This window comes from Oryctolagus cuniculus, chromosome 16 (assembly GCF_051225735.1).
Source record: "Oryctolagus cuniculus isolate XC-2025 breed Fujian yellow rabbit chromosome 16, ASM5122573v1, whole genome shotgun sequence".
Taxonomy (NCBI): Eukaryota; Metazoa; Chordata; class Mammalia; order Lagomorpha; family Leporidae; genus Oryctolagus; species Oryctolagus cuniculus.
This window is the reverse complement of record NC_142882.1, coordinates 58,083,561-58,105,821: the sequence shown is the minus strand read 5'-3', so window position 1 is coordinate 58,105,821 and position 22,261 is coordinate 58,083,561. Positions and strand designations below refer to the sequence as shown.

General features: G+C 49.0%; 1 protein-coding gene and 1 long non-coding RNA gene across 4 annotated transcripts in view; one reads left to right on the top strand and one right to left on the bottom strand.

Moving 5' to 3' along the window:
- ZNRF2 (zinc and ring finger 2) overlaps nucleotides 1-5,193 on the bottom strand; it is a 98,223-nt gene extending 93,030 nt beyond the window's left edge. Inside the window, exon 1 of one of the 3 annotated variants that reach the window (XR_016223002.1) lies at nucleotides 4,256-4,893. Coding sequence is in view for 2 of the 3 variants with exons in the window: in XM_070059696.2 (XP_069915797.1) it covers nucleotides 4,256-4,745 (490 nt within the window). In the remaining variant the exon portion in view is untranslated. Of the gene's footprint in view, nucleotides 1-4,255 lie in introns of all 3 variants that reach the window. The other 2 variants (XM_070059696.2, XM_070059697.2) reach the window with 2 other exon arrangements.
- Nucleotides 4,053-10,717, top strand: LOC138845868 (uncharacterized). The gene is made up of 2 exons (XR_011383132.2): nucleotides 4,053-4,173; nucleotides 10,318-10,717. It is a non-coding gene; the product is annotated as an uncharacterized LOC138845868 (long non-coding RNA).
- The last annotated feature ends 11,544 nt before the right edge of the window (nucleotides 10,718-22,261 follow it).

The window sequence follows — 22,261 nt, the reverse complement described above, 5'->3', positions numbered from 1 at the left end:
CTTTGGTCACACGGCTCTCAGAGCCCATGATGGCTGCCCTGTGCATCATGCCGTTCCTCTCTCCAGGCCACTTTCTACTCTGCAGTCAAGAGCACTCTCAAAAATTTCCACGACACAGGTCACATGTTAGCATAGCACAGCATACAGTGTAAGGGGTCTCCCCTATAATATCTAAAGATATATGGGGGCTGGCGCGGTGGCATAGCAGGTAAAGTCACCATCTGCAGTACCAGCATCCCATATAAGTGCCAGTTCCAGTCCCAGCTGCTCCACTTCCAATCGAGCTCTCTGCTATGGCCTGGGAAAGCAGTGGAAGATGGCCCAAGTCCTTGGGCCCCTGCACCTGCCTGGGAGACCCAGAAGACGACCCTGGCTCCTGGCTTCAGATCAGCCCAGCTCTTGCAGTTGTGGCCATTTGGAAAATGAATCAGCAGATGGAAGTCTCTCTCTCTCCCTCTCTCTCCCTCTCTCCCTCTCCCACTCTCCGTGCCTCTGCCTCTCTGTAACTCTCCTTTCAAATAATAAATAAATCTTTTTTAAAAATTAAAAATAGAATAGATATACCAGATTACAAATGAGAAACATTAATCACTGAAGGTCTCATTTTTTTTAAAGGGTGGCAGGAATTGTGGTCAGAAGTGTCATTTTTCTTAGGCAGAAGCAGACATTGCTTTTCTGCCACTCCCCAGAAAAGTCTTCAATTGAATAAAAGAACTGGAAGATTAATTACAGTATCCCAAATTCAAACATTTTGGTACTTGATACTAGTAAGAAGTAACAACTGAGAAAAATTCAATAACAATTAATGGAGATAATCCAACACCATAAAATTCGACACCTGTCTTGAAAATTTAAAGAAATAAATCTTTCTCTAGAAATAGATTAAACATACTCAGTTTTAAGAAATAATACACGCTCCTTCAATACAAGCAAAAATGTTTCCTAAGTAACAGGAGGTACCTCAATTACAATCAAGCAAACCACACCCCCACCAAGCGCCAGATACTTAGGAGGACAAAAGCAACACAGTACCAAGGGTTGATTATCTCCAACTAATTCATTTTATGTGTTTCTTACTTGCGAACCCAGCATCCATATGGAAGTCTACATAATTCCTCTGGAAATAATCTCCACTGGTATATGTTTATAGTCCAACACATGCACACTTGCATCTTTGATGTAGAAACAGAGGTTCTTTCACTACCCATACTGTTTTATGAACATCAGCAACTTCATAGTGGGAAAAACAGACATACAATAAAGCCAAACAAATTCTAAGATACTACCTAGGCTAACAAATATTGGACTGAACCCTGTTCTAAAACAAAGATAAATACTAGTAGTAGTCAGGAGAACACGCTGGTTCATTTTTAATAGTATCAAACTCACCAGTAAACAAATAACAAAAGACCTACTTCACCCAAAAACTCTTTTGTAATTGTATACCGATGCCCCATAACTCAATTCTAAATTTCTGCAAACTGAAGTATCTGAATTAGGCAGCTGTGTTCCAGTTCTCTAGAAAGAACTAAGAGTGCATGCAGCCTAAATATATCTAAATAAGAGCAAAGCTTAAAACCAACATAGAAAACCTTCTTTTTCAATTTGGTGATTCATTAAGATGGAGCTACTAACAATTTGACTTGGCAGATTCTTTAAAAAAAAAAAAAAGTGGTATTGTTTACCTTTAGTGTTTCATTTTCAATAAATTATGACAGTCCAAAAAAGGAGGTTAATTTTCACTAAATTTTTCTTATTTGGAGCCATTAATAATAAAATCAAAATAACCTCCAAATTAAAATAATAACTTTCCATTACTTCAAAATACTCCCTCGATTTTCAGGAATTACTTTATATATGTGCAAACATTTGTACAATTTGTAACTGCATAAACACATTCACATAGTATAACATATACTAAAAAACTGACCTGAAGTATAAGAACATCTAATTTTAAAATGAGTTATCACCTAGCTCCTGAAATCTAAGGAGGAAGAGAAATATGTTTCTATTTTCCTTAACAATTCATCCATGGAGGCCGGCGCCGTGGCTCACTTGGTTAATCCTCCACCTGTGGCGCCAGCATCCCATATGGGCGCTGGGTTCTAGTCCAGGTTGTTCCTCTTCCAGTTCAGCTCTCTGCTGTAGCCCAGGAGGGTAGTGGAGGATGGCCCAAGTGCTCCTGGCTTCGGATCGGCGCAAGCGCCGGCCATAGCGGCCGTTTGGGGAGTGAACCAACAGAAGTCCTTTCTCTCTGTCTCTCTCTGTCTATAACTCTACATGTCAAATAAATAAATAAATAAAATTAAAAAAATTTTCATCCACAAATCTCATTAAGGCAGTGCCTTATTCCATCTCCCTGTCCCAACAGCATTTAAGGCCGTGGCACTTTGATCTGATTCCATCATATAAGAACAGGTAATTTCTCAGACCTGCTTCCAGCCTTTCTCAACCTAGCTTTCTCACCTGCATCATGGTATTGGAGAAAAATCACCTCACTGCACACAACAGACACCTTAGGATATTAGGGCTCAATTCTCTCCAAGGACCCACACAGAAGGCTGTCACGAGGTCCTCAGACAGTGTCACTGTCCTGCTAAAAATCCTCAAGTCATCCTAAGCCCGGCAGCACCAAAAGAACTATTTTCCAAGTGCACAAATCTAAGAACTCAGTTAAGAAAAAAGATATATACTTTTCCTTCAACTTTCAGCAACTAGGTCTTTGTCACTGGCTACTTTACTGTGGGTGTCAACTGTCTCCAGCTCTGAATGGAATATATTTACACTAAATGCATATGAATATACTGCCAAAGGGAGAGATCAGCACTTTAAGAAGTGAAAAATCGTCTGTATGTTGAATAACTATTAACTATTAATTTGACAAGCCTTTCCCCTCTAGCAAGTTTCCAACATCCGTATCTTCTGATGATCATAACTGCTAAGTGAGAATTTTCATTTCAAAAACATAAGTCCCTTTAAAAGCCAGTAATCCTTGATTCTCAGCCAGTCTGCAGTTCCCAGGAAACCAGCACTCCTCCCCACGGTGCCCACAGCACCTTCACCCGCGTCAGCTGTGAGCAAATCACGTAAGGACACAAGCAGCACTCCTTGAAAACAAGACAGTTTTAAAAGATGGACCAGTTTCAGTAAACACCAACACTTCAGTTTACATACGCAGAAATTACAACAAAGCAAGGCAGGCATGGTCGTGCAGTGAGTGTGACAGCAGGACTGCAGAGCCGGGACACACGAGGTTCCCATCCTAACTCAGGCTAGCAGGCAGGGTAGCTAACCACAACACTGCACTTCACCAACTCCGCTCCCCAAGGGGCCAAAGCGCGCGCGGGGGGGGGGGGGGGACAGACGAGATTTCCACCGCACTCCATCATGAATTTACCTGGTATCAGGTCGGGGGTGGGGGGCAGGGAGGACAGTCACACACTACTGCCCGACTGGAAGGAGGTCAGCCCAAAAAACACAACTGGACAGGCCGAGCTCAGTTTCCTGAGACCCAGTGCATCCTCCAGAACATGGCTTTGCTAGCAAGAACGTCCCTGTCTCATCAGCCACTTAACTCCAGGCAACCCTGCTCTCCTAAAGCTCCTGGCCAGCTACTGCACCTTGTGGGCAGAGTGGTAATCATTTTTAGCGTCCCTCCTTAAGAAACTGGTCGCGATTTTTTTTACGTCCAAATTAAGCCCATTAATTTTTTTTTACGTCCAAATTAAGCACATTAACCATAGTCTGTAGAAGCGGTTTGCTGGGTTAAAGAACACACTTTGCTACCGCCCTCACGCAACTAAAAAGTACACAGTAGGTGAAACCATTCGCTCCAAAGAGCTATTAACTCCCCGCTTTCTCGAATCCCCCAATGTCGGAGAGCCCCTGACTCCGGGCCCTTAGTGCCGCTCCCCACACCAAGTTCCCAGACAGAACCACATTTGGCACCGGGTCTCCTCCTGCCTCCCTGGGGGCTGCAAGCCACAACCACGAGAGATGCTGGTCGGTCTTAAAGAAGCACCTGCTCCACTCCCCCCGCCCTCACGGCTCTCCAGGGGGCAGCCACCGGGTGAGCGTGCAGGTGCACGACCGGCGGCCGCGGCACCGCAGGGGTTAAGTGCGCTCCCTTCCCTGTGAGCGGCCCGGGCGCCGGAGACCCAGCACCCAAAGACGGTAAGCGAAAAGGAGAAGGGCAAAAATACCCGGTGGCCGCGGCCCACGTGCGGGGCCGGGCGCGCGGGGAAGGGGGCCGTACCTCCGAACATGTGCGGCGAGAGGTGGGCTGGTAAGGAGCCGATCACCAGGCGCGGCCCGCCGGGGCCCCCGCCCGCCGGCCGGTCCCTGCCGCTGCCGCCGCCGCCACCGCCGCCGCCGTCCTCCGGGCTGCTGTGCACCGAGTCCTGCGAGCCGTACGGGCCGCTGCTGCTGTTGGGGATGTTGAAGGAGGACTGCGCCGCGCGGGCCCCCGACGCCACGCTGCCCACGGCCCCGCCGAGGGAGCGGCTCCGCGGGGCCGCCGGGGCCGCCGAGGCCGCCGCGGCGCCGCCCGAGGCGCTAGGCTGGTGCGCGCCGGGCACCTGAGCCGGAAACCTGCCCGCGGCCGCGGCCCGAGCTCCGCCGCCGCCGCCGCCGCCGCCCGCCGTTCCGTTGACCCCGCCGCTGCTGCTGCTGGAAGGTAGATCCGAGCCCGAGTAGGCGCGGGTGCGGCCGTTAGCGGCGGCCGGGCCGCTCTGCTTGGCGCCCATGTCCGCCTCGCCCCGGGCCGGGCCCGCGCGCGGCGCCCCGAGCTCCGGGAAGGCGGGAGCGAGCGGGCAGGGCCGAGGCTCCGCGGCCGGCCCACAGGGGCCCCCGCACGTCCAGGGCCGCCGCCCGGCGCCCCGAGGGGCGGTCGGTGCCCGGCGCGCGCTCTTCTCGCGGCCGAGGCCGGTGACTTGACGCGGGCGCGGGAGGCGAAGCGAGGCGAGGAGGGAGGGCCCGGCGGCGGGCGCCGCTCGCCGGCCGAGGCGGGGGTGGGTTCGCTCAGGTGGCCGCGCGGCTGCCGCTGCTTTCGGTTCTGGTGCGCCACGACGGGCCGCTGCCGCGCTCTGCCGCCGCCGCCGCCGCCGCCGCGCTCTGCGCCCTGGGCCTCGGCACCGCCTCCTCCCGGGCGGCCGCTGCTACCGCCGCCATCCTCCGGCTCCCACGGCGGCTCGCGGCTGAGTGGGAGGCGCCCGCCCAGCCTCCGCCGGGGCCACCTTCCCTCCTCCCCCCGCCACCCAGCTGTTATTAACGGAGAAAGAGGGAAAACGGGTGGCGCGTGAAGGGAGGAGGCGACGGAGGGGCGGCGCGCGCTTCCCGGCAACCGCCTCCCGGCCTCCCCCTCCCCTCTCCAGGCCGAAGGAGGGCCGGTAGGGCGGGGGCGCCCAGGAGGGAGGAGGCTCCCCCGGCTTCACACCGGAAGGCCGAGAAACCGCGCGGCTGCAGGGTGCGCCCGGGCCCGTGTGTTTGGGCTGCGTGCGAAGACCCCGCCCCCGTCCCCCCTCGCTCCGTCCCGTGGATTGGCTCCCGCCGATCTGGCTCCGCCTCGCGCGGCCCCGGCCCCGCCTCAACAAGGTAAGGCGGTGTGGTAGGTGCTGCCACCACCCGCGGACTCGATGATGGACAAGTCGCCGGCCCCGCCCCGCCGGCCAGGGCGCGCCCCCTCCGCCACCTCTGGCCCTACGCCGATTGGAGGATAGAGTCCTTCGGGGCGCCAATCAGAAGGCGGCCCCTCCTTCCACACGTGGCCCGCGGACCCGGGAGAAGAGCGTGTGCAGGCTGGAGCGTGAAGGCTGTGCCTGTGTCCCGAGCGTTTGACTTGGGTGTGTGTTACCTTACACGCTGATTTAAGAGATGAAAACCAGAGGCTCCGCAATGCTGCTAACACTGACAGAACAGCGGAATCAGGAGACAGGACCAAGGCGGCGGCTGCCCACCGGACCTGAAGGAGCCCCGGGCCTGGGGCAGAGCGGAGCTGGGAGAGCTAAGGTTGATCCCACCTGCCCCTTAGGGCTAAGTTATGGATAGGGAGCAATTTTTTTAACCTTTTTGGGTTTTAGCTTCCCTGCCTGGAATATTTGTGTTAAAACCCTAGGGCGTCTGCTGCCATAAAATCCTGTCGTTTCTCTAAAATGGGATTTAATAAAATTCCCAGTGTGTTCTTAACTATGGAGTGGCATTTTGACTGCCGAGCGTGGTCGGGACATTCGACCCACCTATGCTGAAAAGCCTTGACGTATCCTCTATGTGAAAATAATATGGGTTTGGCGCCTACAGTGCCAGCGTCCCGTATGTGCACCAGTTTGAGTCCTGACTGCTCCACTTCCAATACAGCTCTCTGCTATGCCCTGGGAAAGCAGAGGAAGATGGCCTAAGTCTTTGGGCCCCTGCGCCCATGTGGGAGACCTGGAAGAAGCTCCTGGCTCCCACCATTAAGGCCATTTGGGGAGTGCACCAGGGATTGGAAGCCTCTCTCTCTCTCTCCCTCTCTCCCTCTCTCTCTCTCCCCCTCCCTCCGTCCCTCCCTCCCTCCTTTTCTCTCTGTGTAACTCTGATTTTCAAGTAAATAAATAAATATTTAAAAAAAGAAAATAATATTTTTGTACAAATGACAGAAATACTTGGTCTTCCCTCCTCGCTCCCCATGTTTGCAATGAGCCATTTATGTAATGATTTTCTCATTCTTTCAAAGGGCATGGTAATCACGTTTTTGAACAAGAATATATGTACATGAAGAATATATGAATGGTTATGGATGTACACATGCACACTAAGTGTGAGAGCAAAGCGACTCAATGCTTTTACATGGAATATCACGTTAACATGTGGTCGTCATTCGTTTGAGCATCTTCTCCCTACAGATGCCCCTGCAGCCCCCCTACCCCGGCCCACCATCACAGACTGCCTTCTGTGTGTCCGTTCAGTGCTGTAGAGCAGCACGGATTGCAGTATTAGACCTCTTGTCACTAAACAGTGGGACCCAGGGTGGAGCTCACATCTGTACCCCTTCTGTCTCACACAACGCCTGAGACCTGTGATGGCACAGTAAATGAGAATGAATCATCGAGTGCATGCAGGTACTTCCTCCCTAGTCCTCCCTTGAGGTCACTTTCGGACTCCTGGACGGCTCCCTCGTGGTGGGCGCTCTGTCTCCACCCTCTGCTCTCCTCAGCCCTCTGAATCCCTGAACCTAACGGCAATCCCATGAAACTGTCAAGATGTTTCATCATCCAACAAATGGTTCAGACTTCACTTAAAATGGATAGCTTCATTAACAAACCCTTCCGGTTCTGCAAAAACTGAAGTACTATGTCGTCCAAATCAGTCCACAGGGGTGTACACCCCTTGGCAGAACTGAAGCAAGCTTTATGAGATAATGCCCATGTCACATGGAGCCACTCCATTTTCTGTTCCATTCTATTTTACTTTTGTAAAATCCTGCTCACCACCCACAGGACTGATTTTATAACCCACTAATGGGTTTTAATCTGCAGTTGACAAATGATGGTCTAAATGAGTGCTTTGCAAACTTGAGTACACAGAGGAATCATCTGAAGATGACATTGAAGTGTTGTGTGCAGTGAGTTAAGCTATGGCCTACAGTGCTGGCACCCCATGTGGGCACTGATTCCCACCACTTTTGATCCAGCCCCCTGCTGATGTGCTTGGGAAAGCAGTTGAAAATGACCCTAATACTTTTGGCCCCTGCACCCACGTGGGAAACCCAGATGGAGTTATGGGCTCCTGGCTTTAGCCTGGCCTAGCCTTGACCATTGTGGCCATTGGAGGATAAGCCAGTAGATGGAAGAGCTCTCTCTCTGTAACTCTGCTATTGAATAAATGTTTCAAAAATTTAATTTCCATATATTGAATTATAATTACTTCTTACGGTCAGTGACTTTAATTTCAAGCGAAAATTTAGTAAGCAATTTTGAACTGTCATTTATCAACAACTCAGTGGTTCTCATTTTTCAAGGTTACATCCCAAAATGCTGGTGGTGCTGCCACCAGACCTCAGACTGCACCCGGAGAAGCACCGGTCCTAAATGATGCTTTCCTTGGGCCGGCACTGTGGTGCAGTGGGTTAAGCCGGTCTCCCACATGGGTAGCAGGAACCCAAGTACTTGAGCCACCACCTGCTGCACCCCCTCTTTTAAAGCTGCACTAGATCAGACCTTTGAGATGTGGGGCAGCAGTTTTGTATAGGACTTAAGAGCTTGTGATGTTAATTAGTCTTTCCTTCAGGCCCAGTCTCACAAAGAGGCTGTCTTGCAGCCAGCTCCAAGACTACATTTTTTGCTAAATCTTACCATTCTGTCTTCTGTCATTACAGTGTTTAGAAGGTGGCCATGGTCCTTCCCCACCATGTCCCCACCCACCATGCGTTTATGCACTACCTGGTCTCTTCACCAAAATAGGACTGTTTGTAGAATTACCTGAATAGGCCTTTTTCGCCCTTATTATGATATTTTATTTTTAAATAAATGGACTGTCTAACACAATTTGCCTCAATACACATTACAGAAAGCACTGCTGAAGCAGTCCGGGCTGTGTTTGAGTTCTGTTTCTTCACAGGTGCAGGGCAGTACGAGAAGAATGAGCTCGGTGACTGATAGTCATGGGTGGGCGTTCCTCCAGCTACCGATGACGCACTGCGTGCAGGAGGAACGGGACCTGGAGCACTTGCAGAAGCCTGGCTACAATGTCCATTACTGCAGTGCCCCCACCGACATGCAGGAGGACTTCATCATTAACAGTGTCTTGAAGTCCTTGTATAACCAGTTACAGAAATGGCTCCAGACCCATTTGCATGCTGGTGAGCCTTGCCACAACTCCAGTTTCCACAACGGCCATGGGTTGTGCAGAGAATGAACTGGGTCTGTTTAGAAAGGCTTTGGAATGGGTTATTGACTCAGAAACTGGCTTTGCATCTTCCCCAAAGATTTTGAACCTGGTTGATTAACTTAAAGGCAAGAAGATGAGGAAGAAGGAAGCTGTGTAAGTGCTGCGGAAGTGTGTGCAAACAAATGACTGATTGAGATACTTGGCCCTGGGTTCTTCCCAGCCAGGCTCACTTTTTAGAGTGCATAAAAATTTGTGCTTCCCTTCTCTTCCACTCCCTCTCTGCACCTCCCAAAAAGAAAATATTATGCAAGACTTCACTGTGGGGACCGCCACCGTGGTGCAGTAGGTTAACCCTCCACCTGCAGCGCACTGGCATCCCATATGGGCGCCAGTTCTAGTCCCGGTTGCTCCTCTTCCAGATCAGCTCTCTGCTATGGCCTGGGAGAGCAGTAGGAGATGGCCCAAATGCTTGGGCCCCTGCACATGCGTGGGAGACCAGGAAGAAGCTCCTGGCTCCTGGCCTCGGATCGCTGCAGCTCCGGCTGTTGCAGCCATTTGAAGAGTGAACCAACGGAAGGAAGACTTTTCTCTCTGTCTCTCTCTTTCACTGTCTGTAACTCTACCTCTCAAATAAAATCTTAAAAAAAAAAAAAAGACTTCAATGTGATTAGAAACTTGTATCTTAAATTCTAAAACTAAAATTACAGTACTTAGAAATCACATAGTTGGGTAATTTCTCAGATAATTCAGTAGTCTGTATGTCTTTGTCAAACTTTTGTTCTGCCTTCTCTGTACTTTCATTGATTCTTTAATGAACAAGCAACAGGAGCCAATCACAACAGGATTATCAACCCACACTATGACGTCGGTGAGCTCAGACTAGGGTTAGGCCCTAGCTCACTCTGACACTGGCTGAGGGATTTAGGGCAAGCCACTTAACCTGGCTAAACCTGTTTCCTCTGAAAAATGTACCTGATCATAATGCCAGTCTCACATGGTGGTTATGAGTCACAAAAGATTCAGTCCCTACCTGTGACTACTGTGAAACTTGTTAATACATAAACAAATTTTAATCTCAATTTTGTTATCCCTAGCAGGTTGTAATAAATTGCACCTCTTCTCTACCAGCTTGTGATATTGTGCTATTTAATGTATACTACTACTCACTGAAACTTACATCATTTTGTATCATTTTAATGCATTATTGACATGGGTTATTAGATAATTGTTTAGCATACTGTACTAATAAGTATGTCCATCACTGTTATAATAATAATATTACATGTCATAATGACAAATCTGTGTCTTTCGGCTATGAAATGAATAGATGTATAGAGACAGGTAGATCGACGGAATTTGAAAAAGACATTGTCATTAAGAGACCAGAGATGAGCTATTTGAAATCACTAGCTCTGAAAGCGTTTCTTCTTCTTTTAATTTCTCTTGATTCTACAGGTTAGACACTTGGACTAAAGAGCCTTTAGGGTCCAGAATAGGCTTAAGTGTGTCACAGAATCATTTCATGGGGCCGGTGCTGTGGCTCAGCGGGTTAACGCTTTGGCCTGAAGCGCCGGCATCTGATATGGGCACCGGTTCTAGTCCCAGCTGCCCCACTTCCCATCCAGCTCTCTGCTATGGCCTGGGAAAGCAGTGGAAGATGGCCCAAGTCCTTGGACCCCTGCACCTGCGTGGGAGACCTGGAAGAACCTCCTGGCTCCTGGCTTCAGTGTAGCTCCGGCTGTTGTGGCTATCTGGGGTGTGAACCACTGGATGGAAGACCTCTCTCTCTCTCTGCCTCTCCTCTCTCTGTGTAACTCTGACTTTCAAATAAATAAGTAAATCTTTAAAAAAAAAATAATTTCATGTTAACCAGTTGATTGCCAGAGCCCTATGCTATGTCTAACACAGATGTAGGGATCATTTTGCTATCTAAAAACAGCTTGAGGAGCTGTTTTGTGTTTGAAATCGTGGTTAAGATGTCCATATCCCACACTGGAGTGTCTGGGTTCAATTCCCTGCTTCCCTCCAATTCCAGCTTTCTGCTAATGCACACCCTGCGAGGCAGGGGTGATGAATTAAGTTGCTGAGTGCTTGCTACTTAGCGACTTGATTCAGTTCCTGGCTCCTGGCTTCAGCCTGGCCCAGCCCCAGCTGTTGCAGGCACTTGGGGATTGAACTGGCAGATAGGAAATTTCCATCTAGCTATTTATGTTTCTCAAGTAAATTAAAAATTGTTTAAGTAACAAGAAATGCATTTCAGAGAGGACAGTGTTTAAAAAAGAAAACAGCTTGAACAGAATGTCAGCACCTGCCAACAAAAATAACTTAATTCTTGCTTATCAAAATGGGATGGGGTATTAATAAGAACTTAAATTTAGATATTCTATTCCCAATTCACCTTGGCTTACAAACAATACATATTTTTCAAAATCCTCGAAAGTCCCTTATTTAAACACCCTCAACACAGAGCACCCCAGTCTAGAATGCTCTCCTCCATTACAGAGAAAGCTCAGATTCTACAAATAGTGTTTGAAAGGAATCCCAGCTCTTTCCTGGGGCGTAGGAAGGCATGTCATGGGGTCAGCACTGAGGGGTTCTCCCACCCTACAGGAGGGAAAGACGAGCTTAGAAGGAAAATAGCTCTCTGCTGCATCACGCCACAGTCTCCCTGCCAGTGCACACGCACTCTGCTCCCTGCCTCCTGCCACTTGCTCAAATCACCACGGTTGTACGTGAATGATTGAAGGTCCTAGAAGACATTGGCCTTACCACCTCTTCCCGCAAAACTCTCCAACAAAGGCAAGGCTCATATTTTAAATCTAGGTCTGGAAGCCTCCCAAGCACAGGAGCTCTTTCTGTTTTATTTTAAACTCCCCACCGTGCTTCTAGAGAGCTCCAAGACACTCAGCACACAGGAGACTTCCAGTAACTGCTGTGGACCGTGAGAGGCCAGCAGCTGTAATACCACCGCCATAGCTGACTGTTGTCACCACATTAAGCCCGGTGTCACGTCCGCGGTCTTCTCCACTTGGCAGCCAGGGCAGTCCATACCTTAGGGGGCCAATTCCCTTTGTGCGGCTACTGAACGATCTATGCCCCCAAGTCAGACCAGGGTGGGAAAGGTAAGGTAGCTGAGGGACTGTCTTTCCCCAGTAACAAGAAAGAAAATAAAGTAATAAGAGCAACTGGTCCACTTGCCCCACCCTGTTTCCCAGAAGCTCCTGGGGCTCTGGCCCAACTCTAGGGATGTAAGTCTCAACTGAGTAGATTTTGGAACGTGGCCCTGAGCGGGGTCATCTCGGGTGTACAGGATACTTTAGGATCCACCCTGGAGAGGTCTTCATTCTTTAAACAGAGCAGCTGAGCATATGAAATGTGCTTTGACACTGGGCATGGGAAGCTGAACCAAACACGGTCCCTGCCTTCAAAAAGCTTATGACTTATAGTCAGGGGACCTGGATATAAATAAAGAGGTGATTACACTGCACTGTGGTAAATTCATACTGGAGCTGGGCAGTGGGACAAAGAAGCAGGCCCTGGGTGACAGCAAAGGAGGTCTCGAGAGACAGTTGATGTCCACTGGCCAAGACGCTCAGGATCAAGGGCACATGTGGTGGGGTGAGCTGTGTTGTCTGAAGAACTGCAAGCAGTTCCTGACAGCTGGGAGAAGAGCTGGAGAGGTGAGAGGACAGGCTGGAGAGGGAGGCCTGGGCACCGTGTAACCAGCCTGCTGTGCTGGGCTCAGCTGCGAATGAGCTTTCCTAAAGAGGGAAGTAGCATGACCCTGCCTGTGGTTTGCAAAGATGGCTCGGTGGCATTGTGGGGAGTGGACTGATCTGAAAGAGGAAAGCTGGTCAAATGCAAGACTCGTTAGGAGGCTGATGTAGTCACCCAGGCAAGAAGGGAAGAGAAACTGAACTGGAGCAAAGGCGGGGCAGATTCCAGCACCCTCGAGAGACAGCAGCCTCCATGGGTCTTGCAGACCAACTGGCTATTGTGTGTGACCGAGAAGGCTGAGTCAAAAGTGACAGGCACACTTCCTGGTTCCTGGTGCCAGTGCTGCGGAGCAATGTGGAGGGAAACAGCACACTGGAGAAGCAAGGAGCTGAACTCTAGGTGGGCAGCACAAAACCATTTCTTGGGCCTATGTTGTGGCACAGGGGGTTAAGCTGCCACCTGTAACACTAGCATTCCATATGAGTGCTGGTTTGAGAACCCCCTGTTCCAGATCCAGGTCCCTGCTAATGCACCTAGGAAAGCGGCAGCAGATGACCCAAATGCTTGGGCTCCTGCCACCCAATGGGAGACCCAGAAGCATCAGCCTCCTGATTTCAGCTGGCCCAGCCCTGGCCATTGTGGCCATTTGGGGAGTGAGTCTCTGCAACTCTGCCTTTCAAGTAATAAACAAATCTTTAACAGATAAAACATTTCTTTTTTTTTTTTTTTTTTTTTTTTTTTTTGACAGGCAGAGTGGACAGTGAGAGAGAGAGACAGAGAGAGAAAGGTCTTCCTTTTGCCGTTGGTTCACCCTCCAATGGCCGCCGCTGCAGCCGGCGCACCGCGCTGATCCTGGCAGGAGCCAGGAGCCAGGTGCTTTTCCTGGTCTCCCATGGGGTGCAGGGCCCAAGCACCTGGGCCATCCTCCACTGCACTCCCTGGCCATAGCAGAGAGCTGGCCTGGAAGAGGGGCAACCGGGACAGAATCCGGCGCCCCAACCGGGACTAGAACCCGGTGTGCCGGCGCCGCAAGGTGGAGGATTAGCCTATTGAGCCACGGCGCCGGCTCAACAGATAAAACATTTCTTGGGTGGGTTGTGGCAAGACACAGGACTAGCTCTGTGCTGGACTTGCATGGGAGCACACACAGGCTACCCCGGCCTGACTGCCACAGCACTGCATTTCAGTTTGCTCAGTGCTTCTCCTGCCCTCTCTGTGTGCCCCTCCTGTGCCAACAGGCTGCTATTCCTAGGATGATAGGGGTCAAGAGGGGCAGTGGACTTAGTGCGGTCAGATTGGAGGGAGACCAAATATGAATGCTGGGTGTGGCAAATTTATTTCTCTTCGTTGTTAACATTCCATGAGTGAAGGCAACTTGGGCCTTGTTATTTTTCCAACACAGTCTCCTGTACAAACAGCAGTTGTCTATGACCCTGAATTAGCCTATTAAAGAGTTCACTGAGGGGCCACTGTGGCACAGCAGGTTAAGCTACCTACTACACCAGCATCCCATATCAAAGCGCTATTTCAAACCCACCTGCTCCAATTCTGATCCAGCTCACTGCTAATGTGCCTGGGAAAGCAGCAGATGATGTCCCTAGTACTTGGGCTCCTGCGTAGGAGATCCAGGTGGAGTTCTTGGCTCCTGACTTCAGCCTGGCCGTGAACCAGCTAATGGAAGGACTCTCTCCTGTTCTCTCACTTGCTCGCTCGATCTCTGTCACTCTGTCTTTCAAATAAATGAATACTATTTTGAAGGTGGGAGGTTGTTACAGAGTGGGCATTTGTCCTAGTGGTGAAGAGAAGATGCTGCTGTCCCACTTCTGAGTGCTGGGTTCAATTCCTGGCTCTGGTGTCTGACTGCTGCTTCTGTTGTGGGCATTTGTGGAGAGAACCAGAGGATAGGAGCCCTTTCTCTCCCTCCCCCTTCCTCCAACTCCCCATCTCTCTGTCCGCCTCTAATAAACAAACAGTTCATTGCCTAAAAAACTTCATATTGAATGACTCCAGTAGCTCCCATCCACCCAAAGATGTTCCTGTCCTCATATCCCCCAACCCCACCCCGGACCCTGTGACTAGATCACCTGGCATGGCAAGAGAAATGTTGCAGATGTAAAGAAGCCAAGGATCTGACAATAAAAAGCAGATCCTGGATTATCTGGGTGTAATCGCAGGGTTCCTGGGGAGTGAAAGAGAGAGGCAGGAGAGGCAGAGGCAGAGTGATGCAAAACAAGACTCAATCGGCCACTGTGGGTTTTGAAGGCAGAAGGAGACCAAGGGTCAAGGAATGCAGGTGGCCTCTAGGAGCCAGGAAAAGGCAGGAGAAGGATCTCCACCCCCGACCCCCCACCCCAGCCTGCAGGAGAAGTGCAGCCCTGTTGACACCTGGGTTTCAGCCCACTGAGCCCCAGGTCGGACTTCTGACCTCTAGGACTGTAAAATAAATACGTCGTTTTCAGCGGTTAAATTTGTAGTCTTCATTACGTCAGCAATGACAACAAAAATATATAATGGCTCTTCTTTCAGGTTTCAGGTGCTCAATGATTACAAACTGCCTCAAAATAAAAACCTAGGAAACACAGACACTAATTCCTTTTGTGGCTAATCTAACATGTTTTCTTGGCTTCCTGCTCCTACCTTTGAGCCACGGTGCTCAGGCTGCTGTGTTTCCTGAAGCCGGCCCTACGGGTTAGCATGCTGCTTTCAACAGACCCTAAGTGGAACTTTCCGTCGGCTGCCTTGCAACATCCCCACAGGCTGCCTTCCAAATGCCGGAGTGGACATGAGAAGGTCACGGGGTTCAAAAGAACCACCTTCGGTTCAGGGTTTCTGTCAGTGGTTTTCAAAACTCTGCAAAGTCAAAATCTGTAAGTAGACAAAATATGCTGGTGAGAATACGGTTCCAAAAATAGCCCTTGCGTTGGCCAGGACTTGAGGAAGGGCCCTGGGCGATGCCTGGTGTACCTGCTGCCAAGGCAGAAAGGTGGCGCCTGGCAAAGTCCACACTGACATCTAGTGATGTGAAACTGCACTGCCAACGGCTCCCAGCGCAGCAGCATGTGTCAGCGGGCTGCTCGTTCTCGGGGCGCCTTCCTCGTGAGCCCTCCTGCGTGGTGGGAGCGGGGGCTGCGTCTCATTCTTGGAGCACCACTTCCCAAGAGGGATCTAGCCTCAGCTGTCGCCATCAGCTGTCCTGGTGGGGATCCGGGCTGTTCATGTGTCTGCAACTTCACATGCACAGCAAGAGGTTGGCCTAACAGGCTGACTCTCACCTTCTTCATTTCTGCATGATTTCAAGCTCAAAGTTTCACTGTGTAAAGTCATCTCTGCTTCCGGCTTTTCAGAGCATGTATATTTCCTTTATATTCTCAGGACAATTGTTTGGGCTATGATGTCCTGAGCCAGGAACAACCTGCAGCATGGGATGGAACCAGAACAGCAGGTCCCTGTGCTTCCTTGGCCTGAGAACTTTGCACTCAACACTCAGTGGCTCTGAAGCCAACAGCATTGAATAAATGACAAAGAATGCTCTTTCCAGTTTTCTTATATGCACAGGTGAAAATGAGTCAACAGAGATAGCACGTCTATGTTCTTTCTTAATGGCTGAAAACTTAGAAGCAAGACTAGACCTGGAAGAGGGTTGCAGTAATTCAAGTTAAAAATGATGAAGGGGGCCGGCGCCGTGGCTCACTAGGCTAATCCTCCGCCTGCGGTGCCAGAACTCTGAGTTCTAGTCCCGGTTGGGGTGCCGGTTCTGTCCCGGTTGCCCCTCTTCCAGGCCAGCTCTCTGCTGTGGCCTGGGAAGGCAGTGGAGGATGGCCCATGTCCTTGGTCCCTGCACCCGCATGGGAGACCAGGAGAAGCACCTGGCTTCTGGCTTCGGATCAGCACAGCGCGTGGGCCGTAGCGGCCATTTGGGGGGTGAACCAACGGAAGGAAGACCTTTCTCTCTGTTTCTCTCTCTCACTGTCTAACTCTGCCTGTCAAAAAAAAAAAAAAAAAAAAAAAAGAAGAAGAAGAAGAAGAAGAAGGCTGGCGCCGCGGCTCACTAGGCTAATCCTCTGCCTACGGCGCTGGCACACCGGGTTCTAGTCCCGGTTGGGGCGCCGGATTCTGTCCCAGTTGTCCCTCTTCCAGGCCAGCTCTCTGCTGTGGCCTGGGAGTGCAGTGGAGGATGGCCCAGGTGCTTGGGCCCTGCACCCGCATGGGAGACCAAGAGAAGCACCTGGCTCCTGGCTTTGGATCGCACAGCGCGCTGGCCGCAGCTGCCATTGGAGAGTGAACCAACAGTAAAGGAAGACCTTTCTCTTTGTCTCTCTCTCTCACTGTCTACTCTGCCTGTCAAAAAAAGAAAAAAAAAAAGAGATGATGAAGGGATTACACAACCATGTGAACAGGCTTAATGCTGCTGAGCTGCATCTTCAAAATGTTTAGATGGCAAATATTAAGTTATGGCAGGTATCTTAACACAATGTTTTAAAACGTGGTACAGGCCCTGAACGGCAGCAGTAACAGTAGGAATGGAAGAAAAGTCCATGGAACTGATAAAATGATCAAATGCAGACACATTTTCATATCATTCTCAGAGGCAAAATGTACAGACTAAGCGCAGATAAATATTGAAACTTCTTAGAATCCTAATGCCAAAAACACTACTACAGTCTCCCTCTTTGAAACAGACCTAAGCATCAGGCAACAACTTGATCAGACGTTACAAGAAAATGTGTTGTCCTTCATACATGTAGAACATTTTTTATGACATGTAAATATTCAAAGCTTCAAGAAAATCACACAGATTGGGAAACAAAATGTGCTACACAAAACCACACAGGTTTAAAAGAGAGAGGGCAAAAAGAGAAGCAAAAAAACTCCATGAGGTTTCTGATTCTGCTTTGATCATCAGAAACATGTGAAAGAGGTTAAAAAAAATTCCAGACTTCAGTTGTTCCTGTAATGCAAGCAAAAAAAAAAAAAAAAAAAAGGAAAAGATAAATTCACTTTTAGGAAGGACACAACTTGTGAAAACAGAAAAGTCAAAGGTTTGGAAATGATGGATTATTACTTTTTAGAGTTTGCAATAAATTGAAATCTTGATTCATCGAAATTCCAGGGCAGCATTAGAAGAGACCTAGAATTTCTTCAGGAAAAAGTAACATTTCGGTGAAACATTTTCATGTACTGCATATCTCTCTGGTTTCTTCTGTCTATCTTTTAGCAGATGGCCTCCTAATAATAAATCTTACCCTGTTGCTTCATCCCCACCCCTAATACCAGTGATTGGGCAAAGAAGTGACAAATACCATCAAGACCAATGTGAATGAGGAGAGTGACAGCTGCTGTTAGCATTTCATTTTCATACATAAGGGTTTTCATTCTGAATTAAATGTCAGTTTATATTTATTTGCTGGTAATAGCTCATGAGTTTCAATAGCAAAAGAATTTCTTCTGGAGCTCACACAGGAATGTAGGGTGTACAACTTTCAAAAATAAAAAGGAAAATCTCCACCTCATGGAAAACTTAGCTTGACACATGCACACTTCAGAGAAACCAGGCCACCTCCTGGGGTATTTGTGTAAACTCATTCAACACGCAGAGAAGGGAAGGGAAGCCAGTGTCCATGCACACAACGCTAGAACAATTCTGATCTAGGCCAGACTTGAAATGCTGATGGTTTGACAAACTAAATAACAAGAACCATCTTGTTTTTCATATTAGTGTAATCTAGCTAACGGCTTGTGTACAATTTCCCAAACTACTTAATGGATTTTTTTATGATTTAAAATAAAATATCTTCCATGGTAGGCAAGGCATAAAGAATCCGAATTCCCTCATTTGAAGCACGAATAAACAGCCTCTGGAAGAAGTGTACGTGTGTCAGAACCGTTCTTCCAGCAACTGAGTGGAGACCAGCAGCACTCTGTAATGAAGCTTTTACAGTGGAATTAGAAAAATTAGAACAGGCCGGCGCCACAACTCACTTTGCTAATCCTCTGCCTGCGGCGCCTGCACCCCAGGGTTCTAGTCCCAGTCGGGGTGCCAGATTCTGTCCCGGTTGCCCCTCTTCTAGGCCAGCTCTCTGCTGTGGCCCGGGAGTGCAGTGGAGGATGGCCCAGGTGCTTGGGCCCTGCACCTGCATGGGAGACCAGGAGGAAGCACCTGGCTCCTGGCTTCGGATCGGCACAGCACGCCTGCTGTGGCGGCCATTTTGGGGGTGAACCAACGGAAAAAGGAAGACCTTTGTCTCTCTCTCTCTCTCTCTCTCTCTCACTGTCTAACTCTGCCTGTCAAAAACAAAAAAAAAAAGAAAAGAAAGAAAAATCAGAACAGTGCAGCAGTTGTTTTGTGAGCTCTAAAAAAGCTAAATGTACTCAACACCTGAGACTTTAGGATTATATATCTTTAGGATTATATGCTTCCTACTCGTAGCGTAGCTACACTCCCAGATCACACTAATTTGGGGAGAAGAGATTCTTGAGTTTGTTCGTTTTAGTGTTATCTGGGACAAAGAAAAATTGGCTCCCTGGCAATGATTCCTAAACTCTTTTTATATTCTTAATGATCTGTGAAATCTAAAAGGTGGTAAGCCATTACTCAAGTTGATCAATAGTTATTATATTGGTTTTTTGTCCCTGTCCCAATACACTGGAGCGATAGGATTAACCCCCACTAGCCAGCGTGTTGAAAAGCTTGTTATCAGCGGAGTTTTGGGGGCTCTTGGAGGACGAGGATGTGCATCCAAATGGCTGGGAGAGGTAGACATAGAGGTGCAGAGAGTTGAGCTGCCTCTTGGGAGCCCACATCTCACATCCAAGTGCCTGGGACCAAGCCCATACCAGCTTCTGATCCAGCTTGCTGCTAATAAGCCTGGGAGGCAGGGGTCTATGACCTAAGTACTTGGGTTCCTACTACTCATGTGAAAGTCCTGGATGGAGTTTCTGACTCCTGGCTTCAGCCTGGCTCAGCCCTGGCTGTTTGTGGGCATTTGGAGAATGAGCCAGCAGGTGGAAGATCTATGTCTGTCTGTCTGTCTCTCTCTCTCCCTTTTAAATAAACAAACAAAAAAGGTTGAGAGTCATACAATCCAGACCAGGTCCTAGCTGGCTCTAATAGGGCCCTCCATTCCCCTCAGGTGGGATCACCCCTCCTTGAACCAAGCTAAGCGGAATTCCTACTCAGAAGTATTGAACTGGCCAGGATATTTTAGTGGGAATAGAAAATACCCAGATGCTCATTTAGAGTTGTGCCTTAGTTTCCCCAGAAGATGGGCAGGACTTCCAGGAAAGGCAGTTCTCCTGTAATACCCAACAACCAGTTAGATACAGGTTCTCTCTAACACCAATTCTTCATACTGGAATTTGAGCATATTTTTTCTTTACTATTCCAGGTTAGGCTGTTTCACTATTCAAGGGTCATTGTTTCCTCAAGGAAAAACTGAAGGGATAAGGTCAAGATCTTTCAAACTAGAGGTTGCGATCAATTCAGCTGAGCATGACCAGTTTCTGTCCAAATGAAAGGAGATAGCATTGAAAAACTAGATAATATCAAAGGGAATCAGTAAACATTGGTTCCTGAACTTTATATATAGACTGAGCTGAGTCATAGAAAGTGTCTCTTAATGTGAGCTGTAGTCAAAAGAAGTTTGAAAACCACCAGATCCATTAGATCTCTATAATCTGTTACAGCTTAAAATTCTGTGGACCCCACTTTTGTAACGAGCACAGAACTCTCTTTTTACCCAGGGCAGCTCACCATCCCTGTCAACAAATCTAAGTGCTCCTCTTTATCCTTAAGGCTGATGTCCAATACAGCATCCTCCGAGCCATCCATCTGCCTTGACTTCTTCAAGCAGACTTGAGCGTCAGAATTCCTTCTGGGCTCTCCTGGCCCTTGGGATAGCGCTTCACCTGGCCTTGTGTTTGTCTACCTCCCCAGCAGGCTGTTCAGTGCGACTGGGGGCACAGGAGAAACGAATGAGTGAGGGAAGGAGAGAGCAGCAGCTGTGTTTAACCATCTGCCAGACTTCTCTTCCTGTGCCTGCACCCTGCAGGCCATGTCAGCTGTGGAGAGAGATGATGGGGGCGGGACGTTCATCTCACTCTCCATTTCAACACGTTATTCTCCAACAGCGGGGCTTGCTTTTATTACCTTATTGAGTTCACATGGGTAGGTTTTGGCAGCAGCAATTATTCTTCTTATTACCCTACAGATGAAGAAGAAATAGACTTGGCTGTGACATGTTGGATTTTCTCAAGCAAGTCCCAAACGGAAGATAAAAGCGTTTAATTCTAATCAGAGCCATCTGAAAGTACGGCTGCCTGGATGCTTCTTCAAAGCCTCTCTTCTGAAACGCTTTGAGGACCTGCAATGTGCCAGGTGTTGAGCCAGCTTCAAAGTGGGATACTTGACAGAGGTTTGAACAAATTGCTATTGGATCACTGGGGAGCAGGGGGAGGAGTGGAGGGCTCTTGACAGATGGGGTTGGGGGCAGACAGAACATGTAGTTTCACAGAACAGGTGCTACCTTGGCAGGGAAGTGATGGCTAAGGGGAAGCTGACAAGTGGGAAATGGGGGGATGGTGTTCAGGAAGAGAGAACAGCATGGACAATGAAGATGAAGTGAGCGAAAGCTTGGTGTGTTTAGGGAGTGACAGGTGGACAGAGGGAGTGGAGGAAGATGAAGCTAGAAAGTGAGCATGGGGCCAGGTTTTAGCCTGCTAGCCATGACAGGGTGACCACGTAATTTATCATCCAAGCAGGCCATGCTGGAGGGTGAAGGGGCATGCTAACCTGATAGAACGACACATCTCTCACCAGAAAACAGTACTGTTCCAGGTTAGTCGGCCCATAAAGTCATCTACCTTTGGGAAACTTCTAAACCAGAGGGGTGGGGAACTTCTGGGCCATATATGGCCCATGAAATCACTTGGTCTGGCCCTGCCAAGGTGACCACAGGTGGGACTCACTAAAATTCACTAAACATATAGCAGGCTATTTTTTTAGGCTGATCACTTTGTATGGCCCACAAATGATGCCATAAATATCCAAGTGGCCCTTGGCACAAACAAGGTTCCCCACCACTGCATCAGACACTCATCATATCTCTGTGTTACAGAGGGATTCTAGTAGCAGTGTGGCTTCGCAAGGAGAGGGGCACCTGCAGTCAGGGAGACAAGAGAGAAGGCAAGGTACTTATGGAGAGACACATCCTCAGGGTTTTGTCAGAAATAAGATGAACTGAATGTGGAGACCAAGAGATGGAAAAAAAAAAAAGTGATGCTCCAGCATTTCCAGGCTGGGTGACGAGGGGAGTGGGGAAGACAGGAAGAGGAAAAGCTTTGGAGGAAACAAGCCGTATGGTCTGAGGCATGCAGATTTGGAGATGTTTGCTGACTGTGAGTGTTGGCATCCAGTAGCAGAACCAGAGGCGTGGTGCTCCCAGGTAAACACTGGAGGTGTAGATTAGATCATTATGCTACTGTGGACATTGTTAAAAATCACCAGAGGATGAAGAAGGAGAGCATATGAAATCAAGGATGGCCTTCAAGGAAGTGGAAAGAGCTGGTGGAAGAAGAGGAGCCAGGGAGGGAAGAGGTGGAGTCAGAACTGCCAGAGGTGCTGTGACCCAGTGGGTTGGGCCCCAGCCTGTGACACCAGCATCCCACAAGGGTGCTGGTTCATGTC